This window comes from Nannobrachium achirus (assembly GCF_963921795.1).
Source record: "Nannobrachium achirus genome assembly, chromosome: 22".
NCBI classification, from domain to species: domain Eukaryota; kingdom Metazoa; phylum Chordata; class Actinopteri; order Myctophiformes; family Myctophidae; genus Nannobrachium; species Nannobrachium achirus.
The window spans coordinates 33992883-34008137 of NC_137829.1; the positions used below are offsets into that span (position 1 = coordinate 33992883).

Below are 15255 nucleotides of genomic sequence, written 5' to 3' on the forward strand. Positions count from 1 at the left end.
TATATCTCTGTAGCTTTTCCCCATTAATATGAAGCATTAGAATTTTGCCAATCTTTTATTGGCAGGATGCGTTGAAAGTCTTTTTTTCTTTTTTACTATATTTTAATGAATTGATCTTTGATCAGCCTGCCGGTCCAGTATAATGCGATCCAGTTTGGGGTAGTGTTGAAAGAAATAATAGATTCTTTATTATTATATTATTATTCATAACATGAATAAAATAAAAATACGTTTCCAATATTATGTCTTAAAAAAAGGATTGTGGGGTAAAAAATAAATACTGTCAACCTAGTCTCGGGAGGCCAGACTGTTGCCTCCGCAATTTGCAAATGCTCCCGGCATACAGTCTGGGGCACGGAAATAGATACGATGAGTGAGCGGATGTGACGCAACCGCTCCCTTGGTGCAGTAGCAATAACAAGTCCCACTGGAAGCGTTATGTCTCCTTTCAATATTTTTGGGGGTGTTATTTCGGCTTTCTCTGGTGTTGTTGATGTTACTTCCATGATGTTTTCAAATGTTTTCTTAAACTATACACCCATAACAAGAATATGCCGCTCGAATGACTCTGTCTGTGCGAGTGTGTTTCTGTTATGTTTCCAATTGGACTACAGTTCAGTGCAGCATTGGCTACTTCCGTTACTCGCCGTTCAGGAGCTGCCGTTCCAGACTCTATATAGCATTCGGAGATTGTGGAATAGTTGTCTGGCTACGCGAGACTACAGTCAACCAGACTGAATTCTAAACTGTACATGCATGGCAGACACTTCCACTTCCATAAAAGGCCCTGAATCAAATACATTGTATACCCAATAAAAGGAATCAAGGGTCGGTTTAAAACATACCTTCCCTCCTTTTTCTCCTGGTTCTCCCTGGAACAAATACAAACACATGATGTTAAGGTTGAAAATGGACCTCATTCTCCACTTCACATGTGTTTAGTGAAGCCTAGTAGGGGTCAGGTTTGTGCTGAAAAGATAAATCCTAACCAACCTCCCCCCTCCCCTTTTAATGCAAGATCAATACCCTATGGAAATATGAATGGTTTCGAGAGTTTCTGAGAAAAGAATGCTTGGCTTTCAAGCATAATGTATAGAGAGCAAATCATAACCTGTAGCTCCCTCTAGTGGTCTCCCTGTCTCCCTGAAATGTGGTCACAGCAGAGTAGAGTAGTACAACTAACCGCGACCGCGTTTTGCCAAGACCCGCCTGCGTTGCTTTAAAGCACTGGGTCAGGATCCATTTATGGGTCCCTTAATTTTTGTTTCCTACATTTTGTTTTTTATTATTATTTCCAAAAACTTTCAAAAAACATTCCCAAAAAATATTTTCATGAATTAAAAAAAACTAAATAATAATAATAATGTCCTTCATGAATAAATAAAAAATCTAAGAAATGTCATAAATTAGAAAACAAAATGTCTAAGAAGTAGTGAAAATAGCCACGTCGCTTTGCGCCACGTTGTGAGCTTGTAGATCTGCTGTTTTCACTAGTTTGGGTCTTGGCAAGGGCGGGTCTTGGCAAAACGCGGGTTGCGGTTAGTAAACACGCAGGTAGCACGCAGCTTGATCTCACAGATGGTGACGCTACCATCTCTCAGCCTTCTGGCATCTCTCCTCTTACTGTGCCAAACGCCAAACCTCCTCAAGATGGTAAACAGCTTTGGTATGCAGTAAGTCTCAGATGGTACATATTAAGGGTGCAACTTTTAACTGAACAAATCTAATTTAAGCGAATTATGAAATATAATAAGATTTGATTGAAATGATCACGAATCAGACTTGACTGACTTTCAAAAGTATTGAAAAAGGCTGAATCTACAAGCTCACAATGCATCCCATCACGACATACTGTGAGCTTGCAGAACGCCCGTTTCCACAATTTCTCTGCGACAACATCGTTGTACGACTAAGTAAGTAATGTAAGTAGTTAATCAGACTTGGATCAAAACACTATTGATGAGTTTTGTATACATTTTTTATGTAACAATAACAACACTCTTCTTGATTATTCAATAAATTCAAAAAGTATCAATAGAATAATCGTTAGAGGATAATCAATAGGTGCAGCCATATGTCCAAAATCATCAGCGTTGATTTCGTTGACTAAAATTATGACGAAAAATGTTCGTCGAGGAAAACGAAATAAAAACTAAGCTATGAAGACTAAAACTAAGCTATGAAGACAAGTGGAGAAGAGATCAAGTAGAACTAAAAGACAAGTGATTTTATGTTTGGTTGCACTCAGCTGTTGCGCTCTGAAAATAGCAGATCTACAAGCTTACAGCGAGTCGCAGCGCGACCCGTTGTGAGCCTATAGATCGGCTATTTTCAGCGTGCAACCAAGTGAAAAATCAGCCATTACGATGTCATCAAACCCCACCAAAATACATAAAATAGATAACATCTTATTTAGTTGACTAAAACTAGACTAAAAATAAAACTTTTCAGATGACCAAAATGTGACTAAAACTAATTTCAATTGTATTTGAAATACTATGACTAAAACTAAATGAAACATCTCCTGTCACAATCAACACTGAAAATGAGTGGAACTAGGGATGGTACGATAATCATTATTATCGCTTATCGTGAAAAAAATAAACACTCACAATAATCATATCGCAGGGATTTGAATCTATCGTGAAATGATCCTCCATCCTGCACTGGGATCAATTCACCATTTAAACGCTCTATAATTGGTCAAACGGACCTGGAAATGACGTACTTGATACAGTCTTTATTTATTTTCACTCTCTACCAAATCTCTTTGCCAAAAAGTAGCCGATCTACAAGCTCACAACGCGCCACGACGCAACGCGCTGTGAGCTTGTAGATCTGCAACTTTCTTTGGCAAGCGTTCCACCCCAGGATAATGGATGTTGGGAATATTTCGATTATCGCGATATAATATCGTAAATCTCAATTTCTTTGGTCGCAATAATCGTGACATGACATTTTCATATATCGTCCCTTCGTTATGAGTGGAACACATTTCGTGAACGTGGGTTCGAACCTTCTCTCCACGCGCTCCGCCCCGTGAGCCCGAGCTGGACCCGGAGTCTCCCTTTGGCCCAAGAGGACCCCGGTCTCCTTTCTCTCCTCGGTCTCCTTTGGCTCCTTTGCCGCCCGTCGGCCCTGGAAAACAATGTGACCGCATGGTGCTGTCATTAATTACCCTGATGAAAAGACCCGCTCCAAAATGATCAGTGGTGGAAACTGTGCCCGAAAGTTTTACTGAAACCCATTTAGGCCTAGAATTATTGAATGCTTTAACTATTGAAAAATAGCAGATCTACAAAGCTCACAGCGCGGCACCGAGTGCCGCGCTGCGAGCTTGTAGATCTGCTATTTTTTGAAAAAATTGTGAAAATGTGTGCAAATCTTTGAATATATGTATTTTTAAAGCGAACGTTTGTAACTCAAATTTTGCTTCTGGGTGGTCCCTGGAACTAAATATTTTGAGATGGGGGTCCGTGGCCAAATACATATCATTTTGGGGGTCCTTCACATGAAAAGGTTTGAGAACCACTGACATACCGTAGTAGTCTCTCGAGAACAGACTAACTGAGCTCCATTTAAGTGAAAAGGACCTTTTCTTTGACGATGGCCGGCCAGATTGCTGACATAGAAACATAGGTTTTTCCAAAATCCTAGAAGGATTCAAAAGACACTTATAGAATCGAGTCAAAATTCTAATTTTCACAATTTTTCAAAAATAGCAGATCTTACAGTGCGGCACCGAGTGCCACGCTGCAAGCTTGTATATCTGCTATTTTTCAATAGTTAAAGCATAATATAATGATACACAATAATGTGTACCCGTTCTGAATGAAGTAAAAGTAGCAATACTGTGATATAGAAATACTCTGTTAGGGTGCCCTCACACCAAAATACCTATGAGAGTGGAATCCGCGTTCCGCCAATGCATTTCAATGATAAGGGAGCGTTTTTTGCAGAAATCCTCTGCTGGCATGAAACCGCTTCACTCTCATTGAAATGCATTGGCGGAACGCGGATTCCACTCTCATAGGTACTTTGGTGTGAGGGCACCCTTACAAGTAAAAAGTCCAAAAGTATTGCCATCAAAATGTACTTAAAGTACCAAAAGTAGAAAGTACACATTATGCAGAATGTCCCATTTCAAATGTATACAAAATCTTTTGAAAATAGCAGATCTACAAGCTCACAATGCGACACAATGTGAGCTTGTAGATCGGTTATTTTCAAATGGCCGAAATGTATAAAGGGCTGAAGTGGTTAATGTATGTTTTGTAAATAAATCTAATCTATTAAGTAATTAGTAACTAAAGTGTCTAAATAATTGTAGTGGGGTAAAAGTACAACCTCTGAGATGCGGTGGAGTAGAAGTTAAAGTATTGAAAATTGGAAATACTCAAGTAAAGCCTCAAAATTGTACTTCAGTACAGCAATTGAGTAAATGTACTTTGTTACTTTACACCACTGAAAATGATTAACGAGTGGCATTGCGTGTCCCGAGCAGCATGCGGCAGGACGTTTACCGTCCCCAAAGGTGTAGGAAATTAATGTATTCTGGATTTTTTTTGTTTGTGCGTGTGTGTGTGTGTGTGTGTGTGTGTGTGTGTGTGTGTGTGTGTGTGTGTGTTTGCTGGAGATAGAATTCCATGCCGGGGGAATTTATGGGCCTTGAGGATGCGTCGGAGGTCAAAGCAGTTAACACCTGTAACAACGCCATCCAGAAAGAATTTCCTGGTAAATCCCAGTCCCACTGTGACCCAGAGCTCTGCCCTTTGAACGAGCCTCCACTTAGCCACCTGGTGTCCCTGGTTTGGGAGTGTCATTATGGGTGAAACTCAACTGATCTACGAGCTCACAAGACGTCACTTTGCGGTGCGCCGTGAGCTTGTACATTGGCTATTTTCGCTATTGCTAAAGGACAACTTTGTTTTTTTACAACATGTAATGACTAAAATTATGACAAAAAATGTTTTGACGACTGCGTTTTTTTCACTGACGAAAACTAAATAAAAACGAAATAAAAACTAAGCTGTGATGATTAAAAAAACTAAGACTAAATATATTGACAATTTCGTCAACAAAATAAAAACTAGACTAAAACGTTAGGGAAGGACTAGTGGAGAAGAGAGGAATTTTATGTTTGGTTGCTCTCAGGTGTTCTGCGACGCGTTGTGAGCTTGTAGATCTGCTATTTTCAGCACGCAACCAAGTGTAAAATCAGCCATTACGATGCCATCAAGAATTGCCCCTTTATACTGTAGGGCTCGTTTGTGTATTGTATGACATCACGCCACATCATCGGCTGAGGACTGTGTGATGTCATCATATCTCCATATATGTAGACATAAGTTGCTCATGCCCAAATATGGGCTGGTGAGGTCAGACTTAGTGTGATGCGTAGGTTATCTCCATATATGGAGATTCAACTTCAATGAGTAACCATGGCAAACTGTCAACTGCCCGTATGTCTTGAGCGCAATTGAGAGCCTTCGTTACACCCCTAAAAACCAGTACTTGGGATTTGTTGATGTAAATGTTCACATAGAGTGTAATAATTGGTAAAACAAACTTTTGGCCTATTTGAGATAAGCGACCAACGGTCGCTTATCTCCCGATTAGGGAGTCTTACTGGTGATATTTAGTCGACTGAAATTAGACTAAAACTAATACTTTTCCGGTGACTAAATTATAACTAAAACTAATAGACATTTTATTCAAAAGACAATGACTAAAACTATAAATCAAAATTTGCTGTCAAAAACAACACTGACTTGCACACAGTATTTCACTTCCCTGAAACAAAGCACCGGGACGGTGAAAGGATCCGCTTTGAGTGTCACTCCTTGCATCTAATCTGTCCTCTCCTCTGTTGATTGAACTCTGCTATTTTCCACCCAATGTGAGGCTGCATGCAGACAATTACAGCCTGATCAAACCAACTGGCTTCACAAATGCTTGCCTAAAGCCTAATTCAGACCAAAGATTCATGACAAGATTCATGGGCCATTTAAAGCCCGACTTATGCTCCGTCTGTCGATTGATCTGTCGATAGTCGGTCTTTTCAATAATTTTATTAAACATTAAAAAAATATATATTTTAAAATACATTCCTTGTAGCCTAATCTCTATTAAAGTATAGATTGCTTAAATAAGCAGTTTTTAATTAATTGATTACAATGAATGAAAAGTTATCCTGTAAAATTCTGAAAATGTCACTTGTGCCCTTTGCGCTCCAAGCCCTCGTGTTTTGACATACACGGTTTTCCCCCGATAGGCATGCACCTGGAGACTGACCAAGAACTCTGGTTGCCTTTTTTTGGAATAAAAACCTCAAATAATACTGCTTTAATAAAAATGAAAAGGAGGGAGAAATAAAAAAGTCCTATTGTGTTTTAAATTCCTCAATGTGACAGTTAAGGTCTATTCCCTTGTAGTCTCTCAATTACAGACTTCCGCATTGCTGCAAGTGAAAAGAGCGACCAAACTTTTCCTTGACGATGGCCAGCCAGATTGATTCCCTTGAGCCTCCTTATCCTTCCTGAATGGTAGGCATTTTTTGGAAACATGCAACACTGTAAGCAGAATTGACATCAGCATCCTCCAATTTAACGTACGGTTGATTTACTGTGGTGTTCAAATAGCAGACAATGCCAATGATGATGATTCAATATGCTTCACTCACTGCTGATGGAATCCAAGCTCAGAGCATGCAGTTTCCAATATGTCCACTAGATGGCGACATTGGTCTATTATACGCATAATAATGCTGAAAGCTCAAACTTCAGAGAGGAAATATGAACTTTGTACATGTGTGTTGTCACGAATCTTGTACATCAAGCAGGATGGTTTCATTTAGAAAAGATTCAAAATACATTCAGAGACTGGCCTCTACATCATCACCATTATATTACACAAAAGGGCCTATGAAGAGATCTTAAATAATATTGTATACTGTATGTTGGAAAATACATACAAACGCACTCCTTCGTGTCAAGCACATGAGCATTATTTTACACTTCGCAGCACTATGGCGTCGTACGCAAATCGTGAAAGTAGCTTGTAGATCGGCAATTTTCACTATTTTTGATATACAGTATTTCAATAATAAAAATAAATAAAAATTAAATAGGGATCGAATATTAATGTATTTATTTTTGTATTTATTAACTTATCGATATCATTTTCTTTTTATATACAGCATGTTTATCCCACGATTTTTACGACCCATTTTTTTCACCCAGTGTCAATTGTCTAATGTAATCCTGGGCGCTACACTCCCTCTGCCAACCTGGGGAGAGCAACGGACTGACCTCATGCTTCCTTCTATGCACGAGGAGTCCAAGCCGCTTCTTTTCACCTGACAGGGGGGAGTTTCCCTGGTAGGATGTGGCGCGTGGAAGGAACACGTTATTCCAACCATTTCCTTTCCCCTCCATCAGGCGCCCGATTTTAAATAATCGATTAAATCGATTAGCCGATGCCCCCCTGTATGTGCGTGAAGCGATGCCAACAGACAGACAGGTCATCTCACCTGTCTCTCTCTCTGCAGACACTTCCTGTCTGCTGGTCACTTCCTGTCTACTGGTCACTGGAGGCTGCTGGATGGGCCTGGAGGACGATGGGGTCTGCAGGAAAACAGAGAAATCACAACTGTAATTAGTATTCCATGAGAAGTACTGCATGAGAAGTATTCCATGAGAAGTACTGCATGAGAAGTATTCCATGAGAAGTACTGCATGGACAGGGGTGTCGCACCAAATTCTGGGCCCTGGGTACAAGGATTCACTGCGGGCTTCCCATGAATGTTCTTCATAGAGGGAGGGGGTTTAACCCATTTAGACTGGGAACGCATTATTTTGTGCTTTAGCTATTGAAAAGTAGCAGATATACAAGCTCACAGCTTGTAGATCTGCTATTTTTGAAAAATCGTGAAAAAAGTGTGCAAGTCTTTGAATATTTCAAAAGGTTTTTTCTATGTCAGTGGTGCTCAAACCTTTTCATGTGTAGGACCCCCAAAATGATATGTATTTGGCCACGGACCCCCATCTCAAAATATTTAGTTCAAGGGACCCCCCCATAAGCAAAATTTGAGTTACAAATGTTCGCTTAAAAAATAAATGTATTCAACGATTTGCACACATTTTCACAACTTTTTTTTACAAGCTCGCAGCGCGGCACTCGTCTGTACGAAGTGAGCAGTTCTCGCATGGTATCAAACACAACGTTAACACACAAGCATATCTCCTTGAATGGGGGCGTTCTGTCCGTGACGTCGGTTATCTCCATACATGGAGTTCCGTGCACATACGTACACTCATACAGACATACTGACATACACACAAAGGTTCCGGTGGTTGGTTCCAGTTGGCGTCACGTTATTTTTGTTCCCCATATGAGGTGAATCAATTAGTTTATTCTCGCTCGACGTGCTACGAGTTAGAATAAAAGATGAACACACCAAACCATTGTTATACCAAAAGAAACAAAACGATCATACCAATTTAAACAAAACTAGGGGAATGATTTTGGGGGTGCATGCTTTTTGATTGATTGATTGATTGATTGATTGATTGATTGATTGAATACTTTATTAGAGGTTTGCATAAGAAAAAGTACAGGACAGTACAGTTCACTGGTACAAGGTCAACTAAAAGGATTCAACTCATTAAGACTTGGAACCACTTTAACCATTATTTTATGTTTTAACTATTGAACAATAGCAGATATACAAGCTCACAGCGCGGCACTGTGAGCTTGTGGCACTGTGAGTGCTGTGGTAGATCTGCTATTTTATAAAAATCTTGAAATCTTTTGCAAATCTTTGAATATATATTTTTAAACCAGACCCAGCAAGCACGGTCAGGAGCTGGACCAATCAGTGACGTCTCGATTGGGGCCAGATCACAGCCCATAGGGATGATCTTGACGTCATTACCAGGACGTCATGTGGACTTTTTTGTTTGACAGGATTTATGTTGGTTGCAATCAGGTGATATTCTAGGCCAGATAAATATCACAACTAGTTAGATATGTCCCAGAATATAACCTTATATGCTCATATTTCAACTAACATTACAAACAATAACAATAATCCTGTCAAACAAAAATGTCCATATGATGTCCTGGTAATGACGTCAAGATCGGGCCTCTTAAGTCTGACATCATTTTGTAGGCAGAGGAGAAATTCTGGTGCCAAAAGGCACCATCGCCCGTGAATCTTTTTACTATAAGCTAATTTTTCTTCTCTTTCTTGTTGACAGGAAAGTGGTAGAATTATACTTTAGACTTTATTTTTGTCTCGGATCTGTTGAAATAGCGAGGGACACAGCACTGCCCATATTGACAATAAATCTGCTTGGCACCTGACTACAAAATGATGTCATGGCTTAAGAAGCCCATATGGGCTGTGATCTAGCCTCGCGTAGCCAGGCTTACTCATCTCCGAAGAGAAAAGCCTGATGACAATAGAAGGCAGAAAGCGTTCAACTTCTGCCGTAGGAATTTCACCGGAAGCTGTATTTCTTTCACGGTGCGGTGTTCCTGCAAACGTATTCCCTGCACGAAATTAACTCTGGTCTACGAGACGTAGACCAGAGTTAATTTCGTGCGGTTGCGCTCGTAATAAACAATATACAAACAAAAACATTGATTCAAGCAATGTTACACACAATGTTAAGAGCTACAATCTATTTTAGTTTTTTCGCTGGGGAATGTAAACAGACCCGCACCGCATGACGTAACGTCCGTTAAACGCAGACTTCCGCTAGAAATCTTGGAACACACCGGAAGGCATATTGTCTACAGGGTGGCTGTGATCTGGCCCCAATCGAGACGTCACTGATTGGTCCAGGTCTAGCTCTGGTCCATCGCGTCACCACCAGTGACGCTCTGACAGACCCGTCGGCAAATGAATAGACCGCGTTTTCTCAGCCCCTACGAGCGCTCAACTTCAGTCAAAATAAACAAAACTACTTCACTACTCACCAAACCAAAGGTATAGTTTTGCGTTGTTGAAAGTCTATTCTCCGCGGTGGTGAGCCCCTCAACACCCCACCTACTCTGTAAAATACATTATTTTTGTCATGAAATAAAACGCACCCACCTCGAGCCACCCAGCGGCCACCGCAGATACAATGGTTCACAACCCGAAAATAAGCGGCGGTCGAGTTGGATGCACTTTATTTCATGCCAAAAATAGTGTATTTTGCAGATTGGAGCTAGTCCTGATGTGCTTGCTGGGGAAGAAAGCTCAATGGCTTGTTTAAATTGGGGTCCTTTTGTACTCAATTCATATATAAATGTCTCTGGTGGTCCGGCTTGTGGTTCCGGCTCATGGCCTTATTACTTCAACAAACTACAACGTGGCGTAAGGTTGTTTCCACTCCAGACTGGATCAGAAACCCCGAAAAATGATACAGATCCCAGGCTAGTGCCTTTCCATGTCAATCCCAAACCCAGGGGCGTCGCACCAAATTCTGGGCCCTGGGTACAAGGATTTACTGCGGGCCCCCCATGAATGTTCTTCATAGGGGGAGGGTGTTTAACCCATTTAGACTGGGAACACATTATTACACTTTATTTTGTGCAAAATGCTATGTATTTGGCCATGGACCCCCATCTCAAAATATTTAGTTCCAGGAAGCAAAATTTGAGTTACAAATATATATTTATTCAAAGATTTGCTCACATTTTCACAGATCTACAAGCTCGTAGCGCGGCACGTGTGTTTGTATATCTGCTATTTTTCAATAGCTAAGTTTAAAATAATTAAGGCCCCTCCACCTTGGGCCCTAGCAACTCAGTCCCACTTTTCCCCCCCTTGTGACGCCCCTGCCCAAATCAACCTCCCCGACAAACAGTCCTGATCCCAGCTCTGTGTCGTGCTGCCATCCATTCAATTCAAGCTGTGTGAATGTTTATGCGTTTCCCTGCAGCCAAAGTTCTCTCATCACTAAACAAAGTCTATCTCGCAGCTCCACAAACCACTTCAGGTTTGGCTCACCTTGCTTTCGATTAAACAATGCTAATTCTACATGTGCTACGCCAACAAAGAAAACACTGAAGGCAACAGCGGCTTTGGGAGACTGGATTTTTTTTCTTTTTTTTTTAATTGTTATTTTTGTGGTAATCACACGTGCTAATCGCTGGCAGACATTTCATGCCTGGCTCCTATTATGCAACCTCTTTCTATGCATGCCTTATTAAGGCCCTAGAGTAAACAAATAAATGTATTCTTGACCGAAGCCACATTCACCGGTGTCTCTGTGTGTGTGTGTGCGTGCGTGCGTGCGTGCGTGCGTGCGTGCGTGCGTGCGTGCGTGCGTGCTGTGCGTGCGTGCCTGCGTGCGTGCGTGCGTGCGTGCGTGTGTGCTGTTCATGTCTTTAGTTTGTGTTGAATGCTTGCATTACAATTCACTTTTCTCATATCTGACCTTTAACCTTTGACCCAGTAACAGGCATACCAGGGTCTGTGAGATGCTATAGTCTCACAGACCCTGGTATGCCTGTTACTCAAATACATTTAACTCAAAGACTAAAACTGTGTGGAAACTATTTGGAAATTAAAACCAGACACATTTATTTCGTTTCGGGGGAGCACTGAACAGCCGAATTTAAAGGGCGAGTTCACCTCTGGGATAACCAGATCTTATTTTATTGTCGTTTGGGACACAACACAATCAATTTTTTGTGTTCAATCTGTGTTTTGAGATATTTTAGTATTTAAGCATGTACTAGTGATGCGTTTTGCATCATATGATGCAAAACGCACCACTGATGATGCAAAATGCATCACTAGTCATGCTGAAATAATAAAATATCTCAAAACACAGATTGAACACAAAAAGTAACTCAGGATTGCGTTGATCGTGTCCCAAACAACAATAAAATAAGATCTGGTTATCCCAGAGGTGAAGTGGCCCTTTAATGACAGTACCCGCCTCTGGATGACGTCATATTGTAGTTTGGACAGCCGAAACGAGATAAATTGGGCTCTAAAAGTGGAGTATGCATCGGCCCTGATTTACACTGCCACCCAAATCTAGCCTGAATCAGATCTGTGTCACATCAAAAGTGGAATCCGATTTGTTTAAAATAGTCTAAATGCAGACAGGTCACATGCAGGTCACATGAAATCTGATTTTGAGAAACCACATCCAGAGGTGGTTTCAAATCCGATTCAAATTTCCGATTCGGATTTCAGGACATCTCTCTCAGTCTGAAAGCAGTAACCACATCCACCCCATTGAGTTGTACGCAAGTCACATCAAACTGTCCAAACGTCACTTGCTGCGCGACCCGAGCGCGGAGCTCCACTGTAATGACATCATTACAGAGCGCGAGTATTTACTATTTGATTACAGCGCGCTGAGCACATGAGAAAAATCAAACCTCGGTTCGAAGTGGAGCGGTGAATTTGAGCAGCTGTACCCTATGTGAGTGAGTGAGTGAGTGTAAACTGTGCCTGTGAGTGAGTGGTGAGTGTGCCTGGCCTGCACAAAACAGCGCCCCTCCTTTAACTAGTGTGTTGTGTGTGGCCACTCAAGGTATTGCCAGGCTACGGACATGGCCAGCCAGCCACCCAGCCAGCCACCCACCCAGCCAGCCACCCACATACCCACGGACATACCTGTCTATTGGGAGCGCTTTCACCGCTCCAAAAACAAGAGAGAGCTAAATAGATAAAACCAGAGAGAAAAGCGGAACACAAGAGTAAAGAAAAGAAGAGAGAAAAACAATATTGTAACGCGCGTTTGTTTTTGTTGTTGTCGCTTGTCTGTTATGTTCGCATTTCCTTAACGTAATCAACTAGCGTCAACATTGTGACGTAACGTCATGACGCCTACGTCGTTACCGCGGTAACCAAAGCAGATATGTCGACGCAGGACAGCTTTGGGCTGACGCTGTTAAAATCAGTCTGAACGCACAGATCCGATCTGGTCACAACTGCAGAGTGAACATTCGGGCCAGAAGATCGGATTTGAGAACCAAATCGTGTTTGGGCTGGATTTGACGGCAGTCTAAATCCGGAATTAAGTGTCAGCGCCTGCGTATGGCCTCAAAACTCAGAGAGTCAGTGCGTTGTGTGCAGGGGCCCTGGGTACAAGGATTCACTGCGGGCCCCCCATGAATGTTAACTATTGAAAAATAGCAGATATACAAGCTCACAGCGCGGCACCGAGTTCCGCGCTGCGAGCTTGTAGATCTGCTATTTTTGAAAAATCGTGAAAATGTGTGCCAAGAAACCCATGTTTCCATGTCAGTGATGCTCAAACTTTTTCATGTGAAGGACCCCCCATCTCAAAATATTTAGTTCCAGGGACCCCCCAGAAGCAAAATTTGAGTTACAAAAAAAAAAAATCCATATATTCAAAGATTTGAGCACATTTTCACGACTTTTCAAAAATAGCAGATCTACAAGCTCGCAGCGCGGCACTCGGTGCCGCGCTGTGAGCTTGTATATCTGCTATTTTTTAAATAGCTAAAGTTACTATGGCCCCTCCACCTTGGGCCCCGGTAACTCAGTCCCACTTTCCTACCCCTTGTGACGCCCCTGGTTGTGTGCGTGCAATGTGTGTGTGCTCCGCTCTACATATGAGTCACTCATACGATATGCAATTTTGGAAAGTAAGTATACGCAAGCATTCGCCAGTTTACATGCATTTACTATTGTATGACTGCATTTGTCAATGCATTTAAACTCCTTGATGCATTCAAACTCTGAGCGTTGATTTATGTCTTAGCCCCTCAGAGTCTTTCAGCTGTGCTCATGTGAATGAAGGACAGACAGACAAGGATCACTAAAGAACACAGCAGGGCAGATAAGAGTCCACAGGAGAAAGGAGGAGGAGCAGGGGCCGAGGGCAGGAGGAGAGGGGGCATTTCTGGCCACTTCTCTCACTGAGGCAGGGACGCGCAGATAATGTTAGAGAGGCAGGGGCTGACATTTCTAAAAGGGCCTTTTGGTGAAAATATCGGAAATAGACGACCTCCAAGCTCATTGTGAGCTTGGAGGTCGGCTATTTTCGGTGCTTGATACCACACTGAGCTGAACATAATCAAGTCAATACTGGAGATGTGGCGTAACGGCATGGATTTCAGAGACAGAGAGGGCAATTCTTTCAACATAAGATGCTGCATTCAAGTAGAGTTAGGACAAGGCAATTATCTTGAATGCTGCCTTCAGGTATGACATGGAAAGAGGGCATTATGCATTTATTTCACCATAGTGAAAAAAACTGCATTCATGGTCTGGAGAGGGCACTTTTTACAGACGAGTAAAAGGGCAGGGGCTCAAGCCCCCTTTGATGTCTATGTGTGCACGTGCCTGCCCTGAGGGGTGGCGCGGGAGGGGCTTGCCTATCTTTCACACGCCGCTTCAAGTAGATCAACCCTTTCCTCCGCCTCCCCGTTCCTCTGAGTTTGTGTGTAGAGCAATAACCTCCAATCGTATGACTTTTGGAATGGCTAAAAACATTGTCTAAAAAAAACGTGGTGGCTGAGATTCACGTTACGAGGATCAATATGTGATCTATTTATCATTGTTTTCACAGAGGCAAGAAGCGCCTCTGTGAGCGTGGTGTTATTTTCTTTACATGTCATTCATTTTCTTCTTTCTCGCCCGTGTTTTGTGTTTGCTTTGTGTGTGCTTCCCCCCCTTCTAAGCTATTCTTCACAGGTGACACACCTCTCATTGTCACCTGTGAAGTCTGAACATTGAATGGACAAACCATGAATTGACATCTAGACCTACTGCACATACAGTATGAAACAGAGCTGCTACCTTTAAATGCATTTTGAGAAAAAATAATGCTGCTATTTGTTCCAAAAGCTTTATACCCTGTATATATATAAAATATATGTTCCCCATTTTCAACTGTTTGTATTTTATTTGAGACACTTGCTTTGGCAATGTAAACGTATGTTTTCTCATGCCAATAAAGCTCCTTTGAATTGAATTGAATGGGGGATGTGGGTCACTGTGTCCCCAAACACTGGGTCGGGACACATTCAAGGGTCACGGATTCACGTTTAAGAGGTAGTGAAAATAGTAGATCTGCAAGCTCGCAACGCGGCGCAAAGCGACACATTGTGCGTTAGTTAAAGGCAAAGCACATGGATCCAAAATACACTGATGCTTGTGCTGTCAAACAATGAAACTATATGGAATCTATGAAAAGGTTGTGGGAGTCCCTGCTTCATCTCTCTCTCAACTAAGGGGTCCTTGGTCTGAAAACGTTGAAGACCCCTGGTCTA

At 41.8% G+C, this 15255-nt stretch overlaps 1 protein-coding gene across 1 annotated transcript in view; it reads right to left on the minus strand.

The window, feature by feature from the left end:
* The window catches only part of LOC308308094 (collagen alpha-1(XVIII) chain-like), a gene marked incomplete at both ends in the record, with an annotated part of 96334 nt that overhangs the window by 35840 nt on the left and 45239 nt on the right, over nucleotides 1–15255 (minus strand). Inside the window, 3 exons of the mRNA XM_080753463.1 lie at nucleotides 846–872; nucleotides 3017–3138; nucleotides 7532–7625. Of these exons, the coding sequence (XP_080609589.1) occupies nucleotides 846–872; nucleotides 3017–3138; nucleotides 7532–7625 (243 nt within the window). The remainder of the gene's footprint in view (nucleotides 1–845; nucleotides 873–3016; nucleotides 3139–7531; nucleotides 7626–15255) is intronic.